Source organism: Hevea brasiliensis, chromosome 15, assembly GCF_030052815.1.
Source record: "Hevea brasiliensis isolate MT/VB/25A 57/8 chromosome 15, ASM3005281v1, whole genome shotgun sequence".
Taxonomy (NCBI): Eukaryota; Viridiplantae; Streptophyta; class Magnoliopsida; order Malpighiales; family Euphorbiaceae; genus Hevea; species Hevea brasiliensis.
The window spans coordinates 60894204-60914123 of record NC_079507.1 but is presented as its reverse complement, the minus strand read 5'-3'; the positions used below and the strand labels follow the sequence as shown (position 1 = coordinate 60914123).

Genomic DNA, 19920 nt, shown 5'->3' with positions numbered 1-19920 from the left:
TTTTTGTTTAATTTTATTTGCTATTTAGAAAAAATAAGTATTAATTTTTTTTTTTAATTTTACTCTGATTTATTATTATTTTCAATATATTTATGTCTTCCTTATCAATATTTTAGATTTCAAGTACTACAAAAGTATTTTAATCAATTTTTTTTTTATAAAAATAAGGTAATTTAATTATTTTCTTAATTTTAATATAAAAATTTTAAAAAACATTTCAAATTGACAAAAAAGGTATACTTTTCATATATTTAACGTAATTTTAAAATCATTATTAATAAAAATTTTCCTTTTTTTTTATTCAACGCCATAAATTAAAGAAATAAGTATTCAAAAGATAAATAATCACAAATCTTGATAGGTTCAAACTTTAAATTTCAAAGCATGAAAATTTTTTTTTCAACATCATCATCACCAATAAATCAAATAGTTGATCCATTCAAGAGTATATGATATCTTATTGTAAAAAAGGAAGATATATATATATATATATATATATAATCTTTTTTTTATTATATTTATATTTTACTTAATAAAAACCCAATTTTATATAAGAATAAATTTAATAATCTTTGAATTAAATATTTATATCGAGATACAAATAGAATTAATTTAAATATATATAATAAGTACATGAATTTAGATATAAAATTCAATAAAAAAGTTTAACTTATTCTTATATGAACTCAACTTTATTCTTATATGAGTAGAAGATTTTGTCCAAAATTTACTTGGATTTTAGGATTTAAATTTCAAATTTTTAATTTAAAATTTATAAATTTAAAAATATGTTGTTTGCCTAATAAAAATAATTTTAATAAAAAATATTAAAAATTATGATATCATGTAGAGCTGATATATTTATGATAGATTTAAAATAATAAAGTAAAATAATTATTTTAAATCTTTAATTTTTAAATTTATCATAAATACATGAGATTTATATCAAATTTAAATTTATTTTTATTTAAATATATAAATAATATATTTAATCTAAATCCAAATTCATAAGGATAAATCCTTTTTCCAATGATTCCTCTAATTAATACTCTGGCTTTTCAATCAATAAAATTCAGAACTAATTACTCGTAAATAAGAAAAGGAATTAAAATCGATGCATTTCCTTTTCCAAATCAAAATTTTCGTCTTAAAATTCAGTCATAATTATCATCATACACGTATATTTAGTGAATATTTTTTTCATAACATAGAAAATGTAATTAAAATTTAAATTCTAGAAAATTACATCAAAGAACTGCTCAATTTTACATTACAAATGTCATTAATTATAATTTCAAAAATTTTTCTTTTGCTGAAAATTAATAATTTTTTTAAAGGAGATTTGAAACCTCGTATAAAATTCATATTGAATTTTTGGCAACAATTAATTTACAGTGAATTGTGGCGGAAAATTGCTGAGCAGTGACTATTCTCTTTAAAAGTAAAATTAATTCATATATATATATATATATATATATATATATATATATATATATATATATATATATATATATATATATATATATATATATATTATGTAAGTCATTGACCTCTGCGAGAAGAAATTGATTTTATTGAGAATGAAATTCAAAGAGTAGATGTCAACAAAATTATATATTCAAACAGTAGATGTCAACAAAATTATATATATACTCATACGTGGCCTATAAGAAAAAAATGAAAAGGAAAATATTTTCACTCGCGAGGATTGAACGAATGTGATCCGATATATGTAAGACTATAGGGAAGAATAATGGGTTTGATGACAATAATATTTGCTCCATTTTCAAGTCTTTGGAAGCTTAATTTTATTAAATATAAAAGTCTTTCGATGCTTAATCAAAGTCACATACGTATTTCAGATATTTATGATAATAATTTTTTTAATTTTAATATAATTAGTTTAATTTTAAAACTTCTTAATTTTAAAAAATTACTTTAATATCATTGATCAAAGCTTATTTTATGATTTTTTTAATACAATTGATAAGAGTTAAACTAAAAATTTTACAATTTTAGAGATAATTTTAATTTTTAATATTATTGAGTTAGATTTTACGAATAATTATAATAATAATAAAAATAATAATAATTTATTCTTTAAATAAAAATAGATTTTTATTATTTGATGCAGCTCTAGAAGTATCTTACGTACCCGTCACCATCTTTGTCAACATTCGCTATGTATGGTAAGGTGAGGGAGATATATATGAAAGTTACAAAATAAAGAAACTATGAGTTCTCTTTACTATTTTGAAAATTTTTAAAGAAGACTATCAGGTTTAGAATGTTATAAATTAAAATTTATGATATAATAAGTCAAATATTTAATTATTAATTTAATAAAAAAATTGTATAAATAATTATAAATAAAATAATTATATATATATATATATATATTCATTTTGTAGTCTGCAACAGCCACTACTTTGGACATATTCAGCAATATTAGTTATTTTATTAACTATTAACGGTTAAATATTAGCTGGTAGTAGTTATTTATTTATATAGTGATTTAAAGTAAAATTTTTTAATAAAAATAATTATTAGATTAACCGTAAAAATTTTTATTACCTACCTCTACCTTTCATCTGAGCTAATTTTACGAGAGCATGATGTAGCAAAGAACAGGTTTGGAGTATACAAAGTTTTCTACAAAATTTATTTGTATTTTCAATTAAAATTTTAAATAATTATATACTTATTAAAACCAAATTAAAATTTTATTTTTAAAATAATTATTAAATATTTTTTCGAAATATTTTTTATAAAAATATAACAATTCAAATAATATTTTATATTTTCAATAGCAACTGGTATCACTTTATGTTTAATAAATGGTATAAAAATGTGTACTATTTAATTTTAAATTTTGAAATAAGTTGATAAGTTAATTGATATATTATTTTTATTATTTTTTAAATTATATCACACGAAGTCTTTTCATATGTTACTTGGTGATTTTTTAAGAAGTTAAATGGCTTTTTTCTATGAGCTAATTTGTAAAGGCTATATAATATAAATTTTTAAGAATATTTATACATGCAAAAGTCGAACACATTGATAGTGATAATTACCAAATGGCTAATTATTGTATGCCCATAAATATAAGATTATTAATTAATTGAAGGCAAACAATTATTAATTAATAATTTTAAAGATTGTAAATATATAATGGAATAATAACTTAGTGGTATGTAGGAAGAACCCTTAAATGGATATTTGAAATTCTTATCTATTAAGCAGTACCACTTTCTCTCTCCCATTTCAATTGTTGTTTTTTTTTTTTAAGATTAAAAGATGATGATATTATTGAGCAATATTATCGAAATGAAATAAATCATCAATGAAAGAAAGGGATATGTAATTCTATTCAGTCTCGTTAGAATGCACAACTGTAGCTCTAGTAATTAAATGAGCTGTTTGGTCCTTGATTTCTTAACAAAAAATAAGTTACTAAATAGGATACTCTATATAAAAAAAACGAAAATCATCTATAAGAGCACTACAGTAAGAGAAATTCATTCTATATCTGCATAGCTTGAACTAAAAGCTGAGAATTGATCTCGAAATCAACCTTATTCCACCCTTTAACCTTGATCCAACTCAATGTTTCAAATATTTTTAAAATAATATTTTTGTCTAATTTTATTTACTATCTTAAAAAATTAAGAAAGTATTAATTATTTTTGTCAACTTTACTCTTATTTATTATTGTTTCCAATACATTTATATGTTCCTCATCAATTTTTTTAGATTTCAAGGTACTACTTTAATTAATTATTAATTTTTTTGTAAAAATGAGATAATTTAATTATTTTCTTAAATTTTATAAAAAAAATTTAAAAGCATTTTGAAATTAACGGAAAAGGTGTATTTTTCATATATTTAATGTAATTTTAAAATTATCATTAATAAAAATTTTCTTTTTTTTTTATTCAACGCCTTAAATTGAAGAAATAAGTATTCAAAAGATAAATAATCACAAATCTCGATAGGTTCAAATAACAAATTTCAATGCATGAATATTTTTTTCAATATTATTATCACCAATAAACCAAACAGTTGATCCATTTAAGAATATATGATATCGTATCGTAGAAAAAAGAAGATATAAATAATGGTTTTTATTATATTTTACTTAATATATACCCAATTGTATATGAGAATAAATTTAATGATCTTTGAATTAAATATTTATATTGATATATAAATAAAATTAATTTAAATATATGTATAATGAGTACATGAAATTAGATATAAAATTCAATTGAAAAGTTCAACCTATTCATAAATGAACTCTGACTTTATTCTTATATGAATAGAAGATTTTTTCCAAAATTCACTTGGATTCTTGGATTTAAATAAATAAATATTGTAAGTCAAAGGTGATCTAGAAATTTTGGGATTTTTTTTTATTTACTTTATTTTAATTTGAAATTTTTATTACCTACCTCTACCTTTCATCTGAGCAAATTTGCGAGAGCATGATGCAGCAAAGAACAGGTTTGGAATATGCAAAGTTCTCTGCAAAATTTATTTGTTTTTAAATTAATTACTTGATTGTATGGTAACTATATAACGGAATTATATAATTAGTCAGCTTTGCACGGGTTTTTTATTATTTTATTTTAATTATATAATTTAATATTTATTTTATATATTTTCTAATTTTAAAATTGTATTAAAATTTTGTTAATATTAAAATTTTTAATTAAGTATATTAAATATAATTAAAATTTATATTAAAATTTAAAATAATTATATGCCTATTTATAAAATTTTATTTTTAAATGATTATTAAATATCTTTCTCTAAATATTTTTTTATAGAAATATAATAATTAATATAATATTATATATTTTTAATAGTAACTGATATAACTTTATATTTGATAAATAGTATAAAATTGTGTACTATTTAATTTTAAATTTTTAAATAAGTTGGTAAGCTAATATTTATATATTATTTTATTATTTTTTAAATTATATTAAGTGAATTGGTAATTTTTTTAAGAAGTGAAATGGCTTCTTTTTTGTTACCTAGTTTGTAAAGGTATATAATATAAATTAAATTCTCATTTATAAAATGACTATTAATTAATTAATAGATTATTTTATTATTTTTATAATTATGTTAATTTAATTCCTTTAATGTGTTATATATATATATATTATCTAGTTTGATAAATTAAGAATTTAACATTTTATGATTTATTTTAAAATTTAAATTAAAAAATAATTATTAATGAAATTAATTAAATTAGAAAAAAACTTTAGTAGGCATTTTATAAAATACTCTATTTTATTTATATTTCAATCAATTGATTACGTTATCTAATATTTTTAACATAAATGGCATTGATTTCATTGGTGCAGTAAATTTCACTTCCAAGAATGGCGTCAGCTGCTTTGAGCTTCCTCATTCTGAATTTTCACGTCTTCTTTATAGCATTTTCCATCAAGGACTCATTTGAAATGGTTTTTTTAATTATGTTAAAATGGTCAATTTAATTTCTATTTTTTTTAATTTTAATTTATTTTTAATTTTTTATTTAAATAAAATCAAAAGTTGTAATTTAAATTCAATTTAACTCAAAAATTAAAATTTATTAAATAAATTTTTTGATTTCTTGATTTAAGTTAAAAATCAAGAAATTTAATTTCTTTATTTTTGAGATTAAATTTTTTAATTTTTTAATTTAAATTCAAAAATTAAGAAATTTAATTTTTTATTTTTAAATTAAATTCAAAAATTAAGAAATTTAATTTTTTATTTTTAAATTAAATTAAAAATTTTAAATTAAATTAAAAAAATTAAAAATAAATTAAATTAAATTTCTTTAATAAATATATAAATGTGATTGAGTTTTAAGCCATTTAATTATCATGTTAATTAATTGATAGAAAACAAAAAAAAAATTTAAATTTTATGCATTCATTGCTTCTATATTATGAAAGAGACAATCGCTATATTGTATTGCTAGCATAATATTTATGCTATACATAAATAATTTATAATTTTTATTTTTAATGTAATTTTAATTATATTCTAAATTAAAATAAATTATTACTTTCAAATTAATTTTCAATTAAAATTTCTTTTTTATTTAATTTAATTTAATTTAAATACATTTTATCTATTATAATAATAAATTTTAATTAATTTATGATATAATTAATTGAAATATTTATTTAATTTTTTTTACATATATTAAGTTATTAATTTTTTAATTATATTTATGTAAGATACAAATTATTTAATGGTTACTCTCTTAATACTATAATAAGTAATCATTATTATAAGGTAAGTTACAATATATGTTAATTAAAAAAGATAACAAAAATATTCAAATTCAATTTTTATAACACAAAAACGTTTTTTATTTGCTTGACTATCTCAATTCAATGGCCATAAGTTGGTAATAATAATAATAATAATAATAATAATAATAATAATAATAATAATAATAATAATAATAATAAGTATTAATTAATCTTAAGAAAATGAAATAAAAAAAATATTAAATTATTAATATAAAAAATAATATACGCTAATTATAAATAAATGAAATCTCTATAATTTATTTTTTAAAATTTTTATGTAAATCGCACTTTTAATAAAGATTTCATAATAGAAATAATAAAAAATATAATAATATAATAAAAATATTTATTAAAGATATAAAATAATTTAAAGTTAATTAAATTATATAATAGTTAATTATTATATTATAAATTAATAATTAATGGACATTGGTGACATCATCATCATCATCATCATTATTATTATTATTATTATTAAGGGTGACATGTAGAATTTATAAAAAAATAATATAAATAATTTTTAAATATTGTATTTAATCATAAAATATCTTAATTTTTAAAATTTAAATTTTAAATAAAATAATAATTTAAGTAATAAATTTTAAGAGAGTATTATAAATAATAATGATAATTAAAAAAAATAAAAAATTAAATAATAAAAAAATTATTTATAAAGAGTGATATCTGATAAATTCTCTAAAAATAAAAGTATCATGTATCATTATCTCATAAATATCTTTCTAATTTATATATAGAGAGAGAGCTATCAATAATCTTTTTTAAGTTTTGTTTTGATTTAAAAATTATTACCACTAATGTCTTACAAAAGCATTAGGAGGAGGTTTTATAGCCCTTAATAAAATTATTAAATTTTTAATTTTTCATATTATAAAGTAAATATTTCATGAATACATTATTATAATCCAATGACATGTTGTCGAGATTTTTTTTTTTCTTGTAGTGTTACTTGCTAAATTGCTAACTAACGGATCTCATCGTAGGCGATGGTGTTCTTATATATATATATATATATATATATATAATTTTGTGTTCAAGTTAAAGCAAATTAATTATTTTTTTGTTAACACTATCATCCTTTCAAGTTTTTTTATTATTTTTTATGTAAATAATTAATTTTATTTATATAAAAATATAATAAATTGATTTATAATTTTTTTTATATTTTGTTTATTTAATTTTTCAATAAAATTAATTATTTAATTTCTTTAATTTAAAAAATATATTAGTTAATATCATATGATTAGTCCATTAAACTATTTAGTTCCAATCAATTTTTTCGTTAGTTGATGAATTTTAATGCTAATCAAATTATTATTTAATTTCTATATTTTAATAAAATTAATTAATCTCTATATTTTGAAAACTATATTATTTATTCCCTATAATTTGGTTTAGTTAATTTTTAGTCCCTTACGTTATTTTTTTACATCTAAATTACCTTAACTCTCTCTCCCTTATTTCTTTCTTATCATGTTTATTCTCCTCCATATTCACACTCTTCTTTTTCTTATTCTCTTCCTATTGACCATCTTTTGATAAAAAAATAATACAAATTATCTACATAAAAAGATAATCAATTCTCAATCTTCAAGTAATCAATGCGATTAACTCAAAAAAGTTATTTTTCAATAGAGAAAATACAAAACATAAAAGAGAAAATTACATACTATTCTTTACACTAAAAGTAAATGTTTTGCATCAAATAGAATCTATTCATCCCCAACCGTTTCTCAATATCATAACTAATATTGTAACATCCCAAGTTTTATTGGTCCAAATATTCTCTAGGTTCAAAATCATTAGCTCAAAATAATTAACTCAATTTATTTTAATTGTTAAGGCAAGCAAAACAACTCTCATTAATTTAATTATTTTAAGTTCTTTTTATATGTTGAACACATAATTATACGTGGGAAATTAATTCCTTAAGCAAATTAATTATTTATTTTTATAAATTAAATTGATAAAATTATATCTATAAAACCATATTTAGCATTTAAATCATTATATAAATATAGTCAAAATTAATCTGTTTTCTTCCCACCTTTCCAATCAAATAATTATCATTCCTTATAAAAAGTCTATTACCATTAATTTTTTAAAAATTTTGAATTGAGATGGGATTTGGACTTACCAAAATGCATTTAAAATGGTATATAAAAGAAAAATATAAAAATTATATTTAAGTTTTTTTTTTAAAGGTATTTTATTTAAGTTAATCAACTGATTCTTAGATAAGAATGCGGAAAAAAAATCATATCTATAAAAATAATCAGAATTTGAGAAAAAGAAATCTATCAATTTGTCATCATCTAACAGCTAAACAGATCTGTGCTTTATCTCTGCCTCTTTCATGCACAAATATAAATAACTACTCATCTAGATGATTCTAAGTTTTTGATAGTTAGTATGTTTGCTCTGTTCTTGTTTGCAAAGCAGAAAACAATGACGAGTTTCAATCCACTTGGTGGGATTTCTACTGTTATGTTGTTTGGCACCAGTGACACGAGCACACATATTGTTAAAATACAAAGTTCCAAAGCAACCCTTAAATGCTTGAATAAGAGCCGAATGACTCTGGCTGAAAAGATTGTCAAATGGTGCAATTGGATACGAATATTGCAACTCCTGAGATAATGAGAGACTACTTCATCGGTAGTTTACTGAGTGGTGGAGGGCATGTGCCTCGGCTTCGTGCCACTCCACAGGCTGTGCTACCATATAATCAGACTGAGTTCATGAATATATAATTGGAAAAAAAAAAAAGTATCACACGTTAATTGTAATATCTATTAAATAAAATATATATTTTATATATAATTTATTCTAATTAATGCATATTTTATTTAATGAATATTACGATTCATGATAAATAAAGTTTAAACATAAATTTTTTCATTTATTTTTTACTAAATTTTTAAAAAAATCATTAATGATTTTGAATTTTAATTGAAGAGAAATTAAAAAAAAAACTCAATGGTGCATGATTTTATAATTCTATTATTTTCTTAAAAAAAATAAATAATTGTATAAAAATTTGTGAAGAACTCATATATTTTTTTTTTGCTTTCACAAGATTTATGATGTGAAGAACTCATAAATCATATGAAATTTATATGTCTTGATATTATATATATCATATATTTTGATATCATAATAAATTGAGTCTATGTGTATTTTTTTTCCCGTTATTATTAACTAATTCTTTAACAAACTTATGAGTCTGAATTCTAATTCAAGAAAAAAAAAAAATACAATGCAATAATTTGCATAGTTCTACGATCCTAATATTCTCTTCACAAGAAAAAAATAAACAAAAAAAAAATCAATGAAAAAATTTATGTTTAAACTCTATTTATCATAAATTATAACATCGATTAAATAAAATGTACACAGTACTAAGAGTAAATTATATACAAAATACACATTTTATTTAATGAATACTATAATTTATTTGGAATACATTCTTTTAGTATAAAATTAATTTTAATTACATTAATTTTAGTATAAAATTTTAATTGATAAAAATATCTTTTAGTATAAAATTTTATTTAAATATAAATATAAAATATATTTTATTTTTAAATATAAAATTTAATAAATGTACCAAAAATATCAAATTTTTATGTTAAATTATGATTATGTCTAAAATTTTTATTTGTTAATTAAATAAAACTTCAAATGTTATAATGTAATTTATCATCTTGTTTGAATATTTCACACAGAATTAAAAATTTTAAATATAATTATAATTTGACCTAACATTTCAATTGACCCTTTGGAAAAGGAAAACCTCATGCATGTGCCTTTGAATTATTCAAAATTTTTTAATTAAGCAATATAATTTTTAAATGTTTTTTAAACCTACAGGTTAACAGCATTTTACTTCGGTATATTTCCACTAATAAATAAATTTCTCATTTTTTTTAAATTAAAAGAATTTTGCGATCGATAGATGACAAGAATTAGAAAAGACTACATGATAGGAAAAACACGTGAAACTTTTGTAAAAATTTTATTTATGGGAAAGAAACTCTCTTAGCCGTGAAATTACATAATTAACCGGTTATCAGCAATTATATATGAAATGATATAATAACAATTAAATAATCCTTTACTTGCTTATAAATAAACCATGAAACCTCTTCCAATCCACCTTTCAACTTCCCACTAACAACCGTACACTATCACCCCTCATTTTTCCGAGATCATTCTGCAAATTAATACGATCGTCTATTATAGTTACTAGGATTTTTAGCAACTAACCATTTTGATCCTAATCGTGTCACTCAAGGCCAACAACCTAAACTGAAAACGTGTTGAAACTTGGAAGCCTTAAATAATTCTGCTTGAATGGCTTTAACTATCCTCATGAAACTTAAGTGGACTCCGCTTTAACAACTGCTCGGATGTCACAAGACTTGGTACTCGATAGTACAAAGGTCTAGCAACCACCTTCTGATGTTGTTTGGGTTTACTAACTGCTAAATTCTGGAACAAGTAATGGTCTGTCGTTACTAACGAGACACGTTAATAAAGACTACTAATGGAATCCAGGACGAACCTAAAAAACTTCTATGAGATTCTACAATACTTCAAGAATAACTAAATTCATCATCCGAATATCAATCACCAAGTAATATTGATTGCAAATAAAGATAAACTATCAAAAACTGATGAGCAAAACTAGATATTCTCACTCATAACACAGATCAAAAGTTTTTAAGTTCAGTTTATTCATCCTCCTGGCTCCGCAACCTAGCCAGCTTGTTTGTGACAACGACATCCAGTTGGGCAGCTCGCTCCACAATCTCTTTCCTCTTTCTTGTAGACACATCATGTGCAATTTCAGCACAGTAGGTCCTGAACAGTTAAAGGAAGAACATACACCATCGTAAGCATACAGGGGCATTGAAAATTTCCATTTCAAAAACCTAGAATCCAGAATTCACCTGTTATGCATCATCAACAGTTCAAGTTCCTTGACATTGTGGACAACAAATTTCTTGAAGCCATTAGGAAGATAATGACGAGTCTTTTTGTCCGAACCATAACCAATGTTGGGCATCAAAGTACATCCTTTGAACTTCCTACGGACTCTAGAATCAATACCTTTCGGTCTGCGCCAGTTTGTCTGTCATAAAAGTATGACAAAATGTTACTAGTCCTAAACAGTTTCACCATTAACAGTATATGGATCACAATCTAATATAAGCATGAGTGAGAATTGAGAGATTCTGTTATTAGTCCTAAACAACTTGATTTAATTTTCTTCAAATGATCCTCCTAGAACAATCTAGAGGAAGGAGAAAAATCAACAAGGTTTAAAAAAAAATACATGAACAGGAGAATGTGATCAGGGAAAAAGTAACAGAAAGCTCATCGAAGAACAGCTAACTGTGTCGCAAGACCTGTTTATGATTTTTTTCTGCCCTTTAAACGAAACACCCAGCTATGGGAATGACAACACTGGATATTAGATACCATGGGCAATTTAATAAAAAAAGCTAAAAAACAAGGATAGCAATGCTCAAACTCAGCATCACATAAATAGTAATCAAAATTTTGCAATCTCAGCCGAAAGATGGTGATTTTTTTATGATCATCACAGTAAATCCGAACCAATAAATAAATTACATCATAGATTGCAGCATAAGAATCAAAGATCAACTAAAACTTAATAAAAACATTAATCTAAAATTCGATTCAAATACATGTTTAGGCATATATGCAACCGAGATCAGATGGTAGTGCATGTATAGCATTCATCATTCAATAGCAGAAATGGTGGATAAGTATCATCACACCTCATTGCATATATCCGTTTGTTAATTTTAAAAATGATTGCACCCCACACACCAAAAAGGAAAAAGAAATAGAGCTAATAAATAGCTATAGAGGACCAGTTAAGAAAGATATCTCACCAGCTTCTACAAGGAAACAAGACTGGGTATCAAACAACTTCTTCTTATCCCCAGTTGAACAAATTACACATGACAAATCCCATTATGGAAAATAAAAATGACAAATGCACACACGCAAAACAAAAATAAAAAAAAAAAATTCTTATTTCAACTAATAGGGATCAGATAAAAGGTCGATCTTTATCACCACCTTCAATCAAGAGATGGAAGTAAGACTGGGTGTCAAAAAGCATCATCATATCCCTTGAAAGTCTTGGTAGAATAAACAGAGACAGTAAGACACAGATAACACCACACAAATGCATACACGTACACATGAATAGAACAATTCCATTTTATTTGGATTTCTTTTAGCCAAAGAGGATCAGATAGTCGATCAATGGCTCACCATACTGCATCAAAAGATACAAGTGAGACAGGGTGTCAATTGCTTATCATCACATCAAAACTAAACCCAATTGGGAAAACAAAAATTACGATGAATTTGATAAAAATGAAATTGGAAAAACATTAGAGGCATTGTATCATGTACATAAATACACCTGGACAGAAAGATACATAGATTTAGGAATCAGATAAAAATGTCAATCACCAACTTGCATCAACATATGCAAGTAAGACTGGGGCGACAAAATATATCATCATTTCCCTAGTAAAACCAAGTTTAAGCAAATTAAACGAACAAAACAGAGGATCTAGACATTATGCCAAGCTCTTCAGCGATTATTCTCTGAAACTAACTAATATATACCTTGACAGAGATCTTGCGATCACTCTGTGGCCTCTTGAACTTCTTAACCCTCTTTTTCACAATCTTCTTCGACAGCAACGGCACGGCCATTTTTACTCACCTCCTGAAAACATCAAATTCTACCTTTGTTAGCTTCATATAAACTAATACAAGCTAAGCAGATCTAAAAACCTTATATGAGAAACTCGAAGGGAGTGAGGGAGAAAGCTGGGCTTACGGGAAGCTGAGAGGTTTTCTACGCCGCCGCGGCTTCGAGTACGAGGCCTAGCTCATGCTTTATATAGGCGAGAAGGCTGTGTGTATTAGGGTTTCTCTCCTCATAACTTGCAGTAATAGAGCAAAATTTGTTATTTTAAAGCACGTGGATTGATAGGACCCATAAACGGTGAGAATTGGTGGTTCATTTAGAAAGATGGGCCTGTGAGACACTGGGTCTTTTCCCTGTGATAAGGCTAGTTGGGTTGTATAAGATTGGGCCAGCTCGGATATTTAGTAAGCTGTAGACCTTGGATACAGTGCAGTCGAGCCCATAGCGATATGACTGTATAATTCTCCAAGCTCCCAGGGAAAAAGAGTTTTCCCGGGTCTCTGTCACTAGAAAATTGGGTTAAAGACAACGTCAAGCGAGACGGTGTCGTACGCAAAATGAACATAGAAATAGATTTTGGAACAAAATTCCAATGATGCAATTCTATCAGGACTGTAGCACCTAGGGCTGTGCATGGTTTTTGATGAGCCAAATCGAATCAAATAACTGCACTTAACTGACAGAAATTATATCGAATTGAATTTATATTGATACTTTAATTTAGTTTTGGCTTTTCATTAACAACCGAATCAAAACCAGATTGAAACCGAACTGAAATTTAACCGATAATCGAATTTATACATATATATATTTTTTAGATATATTATATACTTTTAATATAAATATATATATTTATATATGTATATATAATTATGAATTAAATATAACCTAATATTATATTTTATTTTTTATATATTTTTTAATAATTTTAATTATAAATATATTAAATTACTTTATAATTCTTAATTCTTAATTATATTTATATTTTATAGTTAAATAATATATTATTAATAAATAGTTAAAATGTGATATACTTATATTATTATATTATATAGTATATTATATATTAATAACTCAATTTAAAACTTAAATACTAATTTAAATATGACTTTTTAAGGAAATAATTATATAAAATTATTTTAAGAATCAAGAATCGAATCAAAATTGTATCAAATTAAATCAAAATTAAATAACCGATAATCATATCCAACCGATTCTAAGATAATGAAGAATCGAATTAAAATTATATTGAAATTTCAATTTGATTCTAGTTTTTAAGTAAATTACAAACTAAATTAAAATTGAACATCCTTAATAGTATCGGTACAGGGGGGAGAGGACAAGAAGGTAATTATGGAGTACTATGAACGGCAATTCTGAATTTGGAAATAGCTTTTATAAAAAAAACAATAAAAATATATAAATATATGTGTATTCATTTTTCGGATGGGCCCATAGCGTCTTCAAAACAAGGATTATGCTGATTCCCACTAGAACGAACTTGGGCTATTTATCTGAATCCAAATTGGGCCAGAAATCAACTTTCAAGCCTAATAAATTGACAATGCTCAGCTCTTTTTTTTTTTTTTTTTACTACAAACAATTATTAAAATTAAATAGAAGGTAAACAAACAGTGATATGAATAATAAAAAAAATGGATCATCATTAAAACCTTAAACTTCCCAATTAAATGATTAAATCAGACAATTTTAGGACCCATTATTACATCACGTAATTAACTGCAGGGGAATTCCATTTTTGAGTTGAGCTGAAAGTAGCAGACTGCCATATATGCCAAGAATAACAAGGCAATCATGGCTCGTGCTCGTGGGTAGTGGGCACCATGGGCGCAGCACCTAAAAATAAAATAATAAATAGAAAAATGGGTGTAATAATAAGTGATAAAAATAAATATCCTGTATTTTTGTAAGTAAAGGAAGTAATGATTATGAAAGAACAAGCAAAGGTGGCAATGAGATGTGCGCTTACGACAATATCTTTCACACTCTTATGAGGACACCTGCATTATATTTATGTTGACGTTTAAAGAACCTTTTTCAAGTAACGGTGACCCACGTACGACACCGTCTCGGTTCTTTAACCCAAATTTCCATTTTATTGCTTCCCTGGCCGCTCCTCATAATTTTTTTTTTCCAATTTTCCTATTTTGTAATTCTAAAACCTCATTATCTACAAATGTTGTTATGCTAATACATTTTTTTTTTTAATTTTCCTCCAAAGATATATTAAATGGGAGCTAGCATATGATGAAAAGTTCATAACTAAAGCTTTTAATACGAAGTATTTATAGAAGAGACATGTTATAAATTTTAAGATTTAAAAATTTGATTTATATAAAAAAAACTCCAAAATTAATATGCAGTGCATTTTTTCTATGACCTTTTTTCACTATAATCTTAATTCTATATTTAATTATCAAGTTAAAAATTTATTGAGCGTCAACACATTAAAAATTTATAAATTAGAGTAATTCGTTAAAGAGTTACCTTTCGTTTATAAATGAATTAGAGTAAAATAAGATTTTATAAAATAAAATTTTTTATAATTTTTAAAATTTCATAATTTTTAATATTTAAAAAAATATAAAATTTTTTAAAGTATTTAAAGACTTTTAAGAGAAAACTTTATTAACTCATTAATTTAGCAAGTTAAAAACCTTTAAAAAATTATATTTTTAAAAATCATCTATTCTCTCAAACAAAAGTTCAAAATTTTTAAATTTTAAAAAATCTTCAATTTCTTTAAAAAAACTTCTTGGCAAACAAAGAGTTAAAGGTAAGAAACTCCTACCATAATCATGCAATGCTTGAAAACTAACTATAGTTAAGAAGAAACTCAAAAAATCAACAAATAGTCATAATTTTCATAAGAAACCACTGAATTTATAACACTTTCGACTTAAGATAGAGGAAAATAGAGGTCATGGCCTCTCGATCTTATCTAGCTATAGAGTACCAACAAGTAGTTCTTTAGAAACACTAGCTCTTGATCCTCGAAGACAAATTTTTTAGTTCATTCCGAAGCCGAGAACCTGCACTCAACACAACACAACACATCACATAAATAGAGTCCCTCCCTATAATCATAAAATTTATAACACTAAACTAGAACTAAAAGGATTTCTACATTCAATTAAAAGGTGGAGAGGGAGAAAAGCCCACACTCTTATTAGAAAAGGATTCTCTCTGCTCGAAAGGATAAAGAAGTTCATCGGCGGCAACGCTTGGGCTTTCTAAAAAAAACTAAGATAAAAAAAAAAATAGAGAAATTTCTTTCTCTTAATAGTTTTAGAGAGCATATTCAATAAAAAAAAAATATCTGATATTATTTATTTTTACATTACTGTGGCTGCCGAATATGCCAAAGATCAATCTGAGCTTTGAGATGAAGACATCTGCAAAAGCGAGGCCTTTTAAGGAAAGTTGTGTGTTTTTTTTTATTAAATAAAAAAAGAATAAAAAGATAGAGAGAATATAAAATTCAAAGTTAGGGCTCCAACTCAAGCTCAGATTTCGGAAGACGCTATATCGAAAATTTCAGCAACATCAATTATTAGCTTTCAAGAAATAAAACCTACATCACCTCTATGCGTGCAAGTAATGGGAATTTATATCTCAAGTTTGACTGGCTGATAGTTAACCTTTTATTTATAACTCTATATTTAAATATTACTAAATATATTTTAAATATTATTTTATTAAATATATATAAAAAAAATCGTATACGAAAGTTTTCAAGCATCAAGATTTCACCTTACTTCGATAATAAAGTCCTATTTAGCGTTGAGTTTTAAAATTTAAAATTATTTTTTTAAATAAAAATATTATTTTATATGTTGTTAAGAAAAATAATGTAAAAAAAATTATTTTGTTATTTTAATATTTTTATGATTAAAATTAATTAAATTTAATTTTTAATTATTTTTTAATATTCTCTGACTAATATATTTAAAAAAATGATTTTCTTAACAGTAATTTCAATAATAATACTAAACAAATCATAAATTAGCAATATTTGGCTTAAGAGATACTGTATGTGTGCACGTTCATTTTAATTTCATTAGAAGTTAATTTTTAAATATATCAAAAATAATAAGTGAAATTTTATATTTTTCTGCGAGAAATAATTTAATTACTAAGTTTTATTCAATTAATAGAATAATTTATTCGTCTAAATTATTATTAATTTTTTATTTTATTAATAAATAGTCTTCAATTTTAAATTTTATATCTTAGAATGCTTATAATCGAATATTATATAATTAAAGCAATTATTTAATTAATTATTTTAATATAAAACAATAAAAATAATTAATTATAAAATAATGTACTTTTCTAAATTTCAAAGTGATATACATTTTTAAACAGATTAAAAGAACTAATAAATTTACAATTTGCTTTCATAAATTCTAAATTTTTATATTATGATATATGGTTTTATAAAAACAAAAAATTTATTTATAGGGATATTTTTCAATTAAATTTTTCATTTTACGTTTATTAATATTATTATTCAATAATTATTTTGTTGGTGCCCATGCTCATGTTTTATGTGATTCAATATCAAAGAAATTCAATTTACTTTAGAAGGAGACCAAATGTGCTATGAGTTATGTGGTCTATATAAAAATATTTTTAAAATTTTTTTATAGTATTGTTGGATATACTATTCATAAAAGTATATTTTATTTATATTAATTAAATATATTTAAATTAATTTTAAACTAAATTTAATATATTTTATGTCACGACCCAACCTATGGGCCGGACCGGCACTAGGACCTGAGCCAGCCTAAAGCCCCCGAGGCCCGTAGTAAGCCTTAACTATTCATTTACTCAACTCTAAGCCCCATTTGGGCCCAATATCAAGAAAACAAACGAACAGAGTCCGGCCATAAAATGGACTTTCCAACGGGAGTTTTTGACTCACCCGACCTGTAAACATAATAAATACTCAATTGGGGAGGTCAGCTCACCCTCCACATACTCATATCCTCATAAAAATAAATGGGAGCTCAGCTCCCTCATCCAATCCATCAAACATGCATATCATTATACGTTTACAGGTCCAACATGATAATAATATTACAGACCATAATCAAATAAATACTTCTAACACATGCGGAAATTCTAGGAGTAAATAAAATTACACAAATATTGATAAATAACCTGCGAAGGAGAAAAGCAGGTTAACCAAAATAAAATCCTCCTGTAGCCTGAAAAAAAAATATTGAACAGGAGTGAGCGTTCGACTCAGAGAGTAAAATATCAATTTTAACCATAATCTCTATAACTATCTAAAACTAATGCACCCTGTAGAGTGAAATGCAACATCAACATCATTTTCATATCATAACATCAAAAAGGTAATTTGGAGCACTCACGCACCCTGTAGCATCAATCATAACATATGGGAGCTGATCCCCTATACAGCTCTCTTAAATCCAACTTTGGTGCCAAGAACTCAAGCCGGACTTTCGCTTAATAAACCAAATCGAGGGTCCCAGCGAAGAACTCAAGCCGTGACTACCCGTCCTATCCATAGTCCACACCACATCACACGCACGCCAACGCACGCACACTGCTCCAAATTACCACAATAACATCATGGCACTTTAACATTTATCAATGCATCATAAATCGTGCCTAGAGTTTAACTACATAAATATATGCATATAGGTGATGCATGGGCATGCTTGAACATATAATAATAGTGAAATTACAATTAAAATTAATATTTTACTCACACACTTGACGACAATCACTGTGGCGGCTGGGCGGAGGAAGAAGGCTGTCCCGGCTCACCTGACAATTTTATTACAATCATTTAATAAATTTGACTCAATACAAACAAAGAAAAAGACCAATACGTCCTAAGTCGTGCCGAAAATCCGGCAGAGTCTCCCCGATACCTAGGACCTACCCAACCTGCAAAAGGGCTCAAACACACTTCTATATTCACAATCCATATGTCCACAACTCAATCACATCACACAGCCCCTCCTGGGCCCACCAAATCAATCATCCATCACAATATGTAAAATTTCAATTTAGTCCTTATAATTGATCATTTTTGCAAAAACTGCTCAAATAAACTCTAAAAATTATAAAACTCCGCCCCGCGGTCCTTAGAAATATTACTAAGCTATTGCAAAAAGAATCGTAATTTTCTAAGCTACCACGAATATTTTATGGATTTAAGCACTAGAAAATTACGAAAAAGCAAGGTTCGGGTTTACCTTTGCCGATTTCGACTTCGGGAACGCGCTCGGGATGCATGACAATGGTGGGGTAGCCAAAACCTCGATCCAATTCAGAGACTTTTCCGGTAGCTGGTCTGTCTGGCCGGAAATTCACAGATCCGGACAATTGTCGAATTTCCGCGAATTGAGGATACCTACACGAAGCCCAATAATAATATATAAAAAAATCAGGAGTGTTACATTCTTCCCCCCTTACAGAAAATTCGTCCTCGAATTTTACATAAGGCAGAATAAAGTACATGATTACACATTGAACAGATAAGGGTACTTGCTACGCATGTCCCGTTCTGACTCCCAGGTGCACTCTTCCACTGACTAGCTCCTCCACAAAACCTTAACTATAGGGATCTGTTTTGATCTTAGCTGTCTCACTTGGTAGTCCACTATGGCTACAGGTTGCTCCTAAAATGTCAAGTTCTCCTTTAGTTCTATTACATCCGACTGCAGTACATGAGAAGGATCGAGAATGTATTTCCTGAGCATAGAGATATGAAACACGGGATGAACGTGAGAAAGGTTGGGTGGT

The 19920-nt window shown here is 24.8% G+C and overlaps 1 protein-coding gene, 1 long non-coding RNA gene and 4 other non-coding genes across 6 annotated transcripts; all 6 read right to left on the bottom strand.

The window, feature by feature from the left end:
- Positions 1–10938: 10938 nt before the first annotated feature.
- On the bottom strand, positions 10939–13375 carry LOC110652766 (60S ribosomal protein L32-1). Its single transcript, XM_021808382.2, has 4 exons — positions 13240–13375; positions 13023–13125; positions 11300–11481; positions 10939–11210 (listed from the first exon to the last, which is right to left on the bottom strand). The coding sequence occupies exons 2-4, from the start codon at positions 13110–13112 to the stop codon at positions 11081–11083; spliced, it is 402 nt and encodes a 133-aa protein (XP_021664074.1). The 5' UTR covers positions 13113–13125; positions 13240–13375; the 3' UTR covers positions 10939–11080.
- LOC131174329 (small nucleolar RNA Z196/R39/R59 family) lies at positions 11914–11997 on the bottom strand. The gene has a single exon (XR_009144577.1). It is a non-coding gene; the product is annotated as a small nucleolar RNA Z196/R39/R59 family (small nucleolar RNA).
- LOC131174328 (small nucleolar RNA Z195/SNORD33/SNORD32 family) lies at positions 12082–12159 on the bottom strand. The gene has a single exon (XR_009144576.1). It is a non-coding gene; the product is annotated as a small nucleolar RNA Z195/SNORD33/SNORD32 family (small nucleolar RNA).
- LOC131174356 (small nucleolar RNA U31b) lies at positions 12430–12514 on the bottom strand. Its single transcript, XR_009144604.1, has one exon. It is a non-coding gene; the product is annotated as a small nucleolar RNA U31b (small nucleolar RNA).
- On the bottom strand, positions 12840–12920 carry LOC131174355 (small nucleolar RNA U31b). Its single transcript, XR_009144603.1, has one exon. It is a non-coding gene; the product is annotated as a small nucleolar RNA U31b (small nucleolar RNA).
- A 4742-nt stretch (positions 13376–18117) lies between the features above and the next one.
- On the bottom strand, positions 18118–19541 carry LOC131173974 (uncharacterized). The gene is made up of 3 exons (XR_009144322.1): positions 19371–19541; positions 18879–18936; positions 18118–18347 (listed from the first exon to the last, which is right to left on the bottom strand). It is a non-coding gene; the product is annotated as an uncharacterized LOC131173974 (long non-coding RNA).
- Positions 19542–19920: the final 379 nt, after the last annotated feature.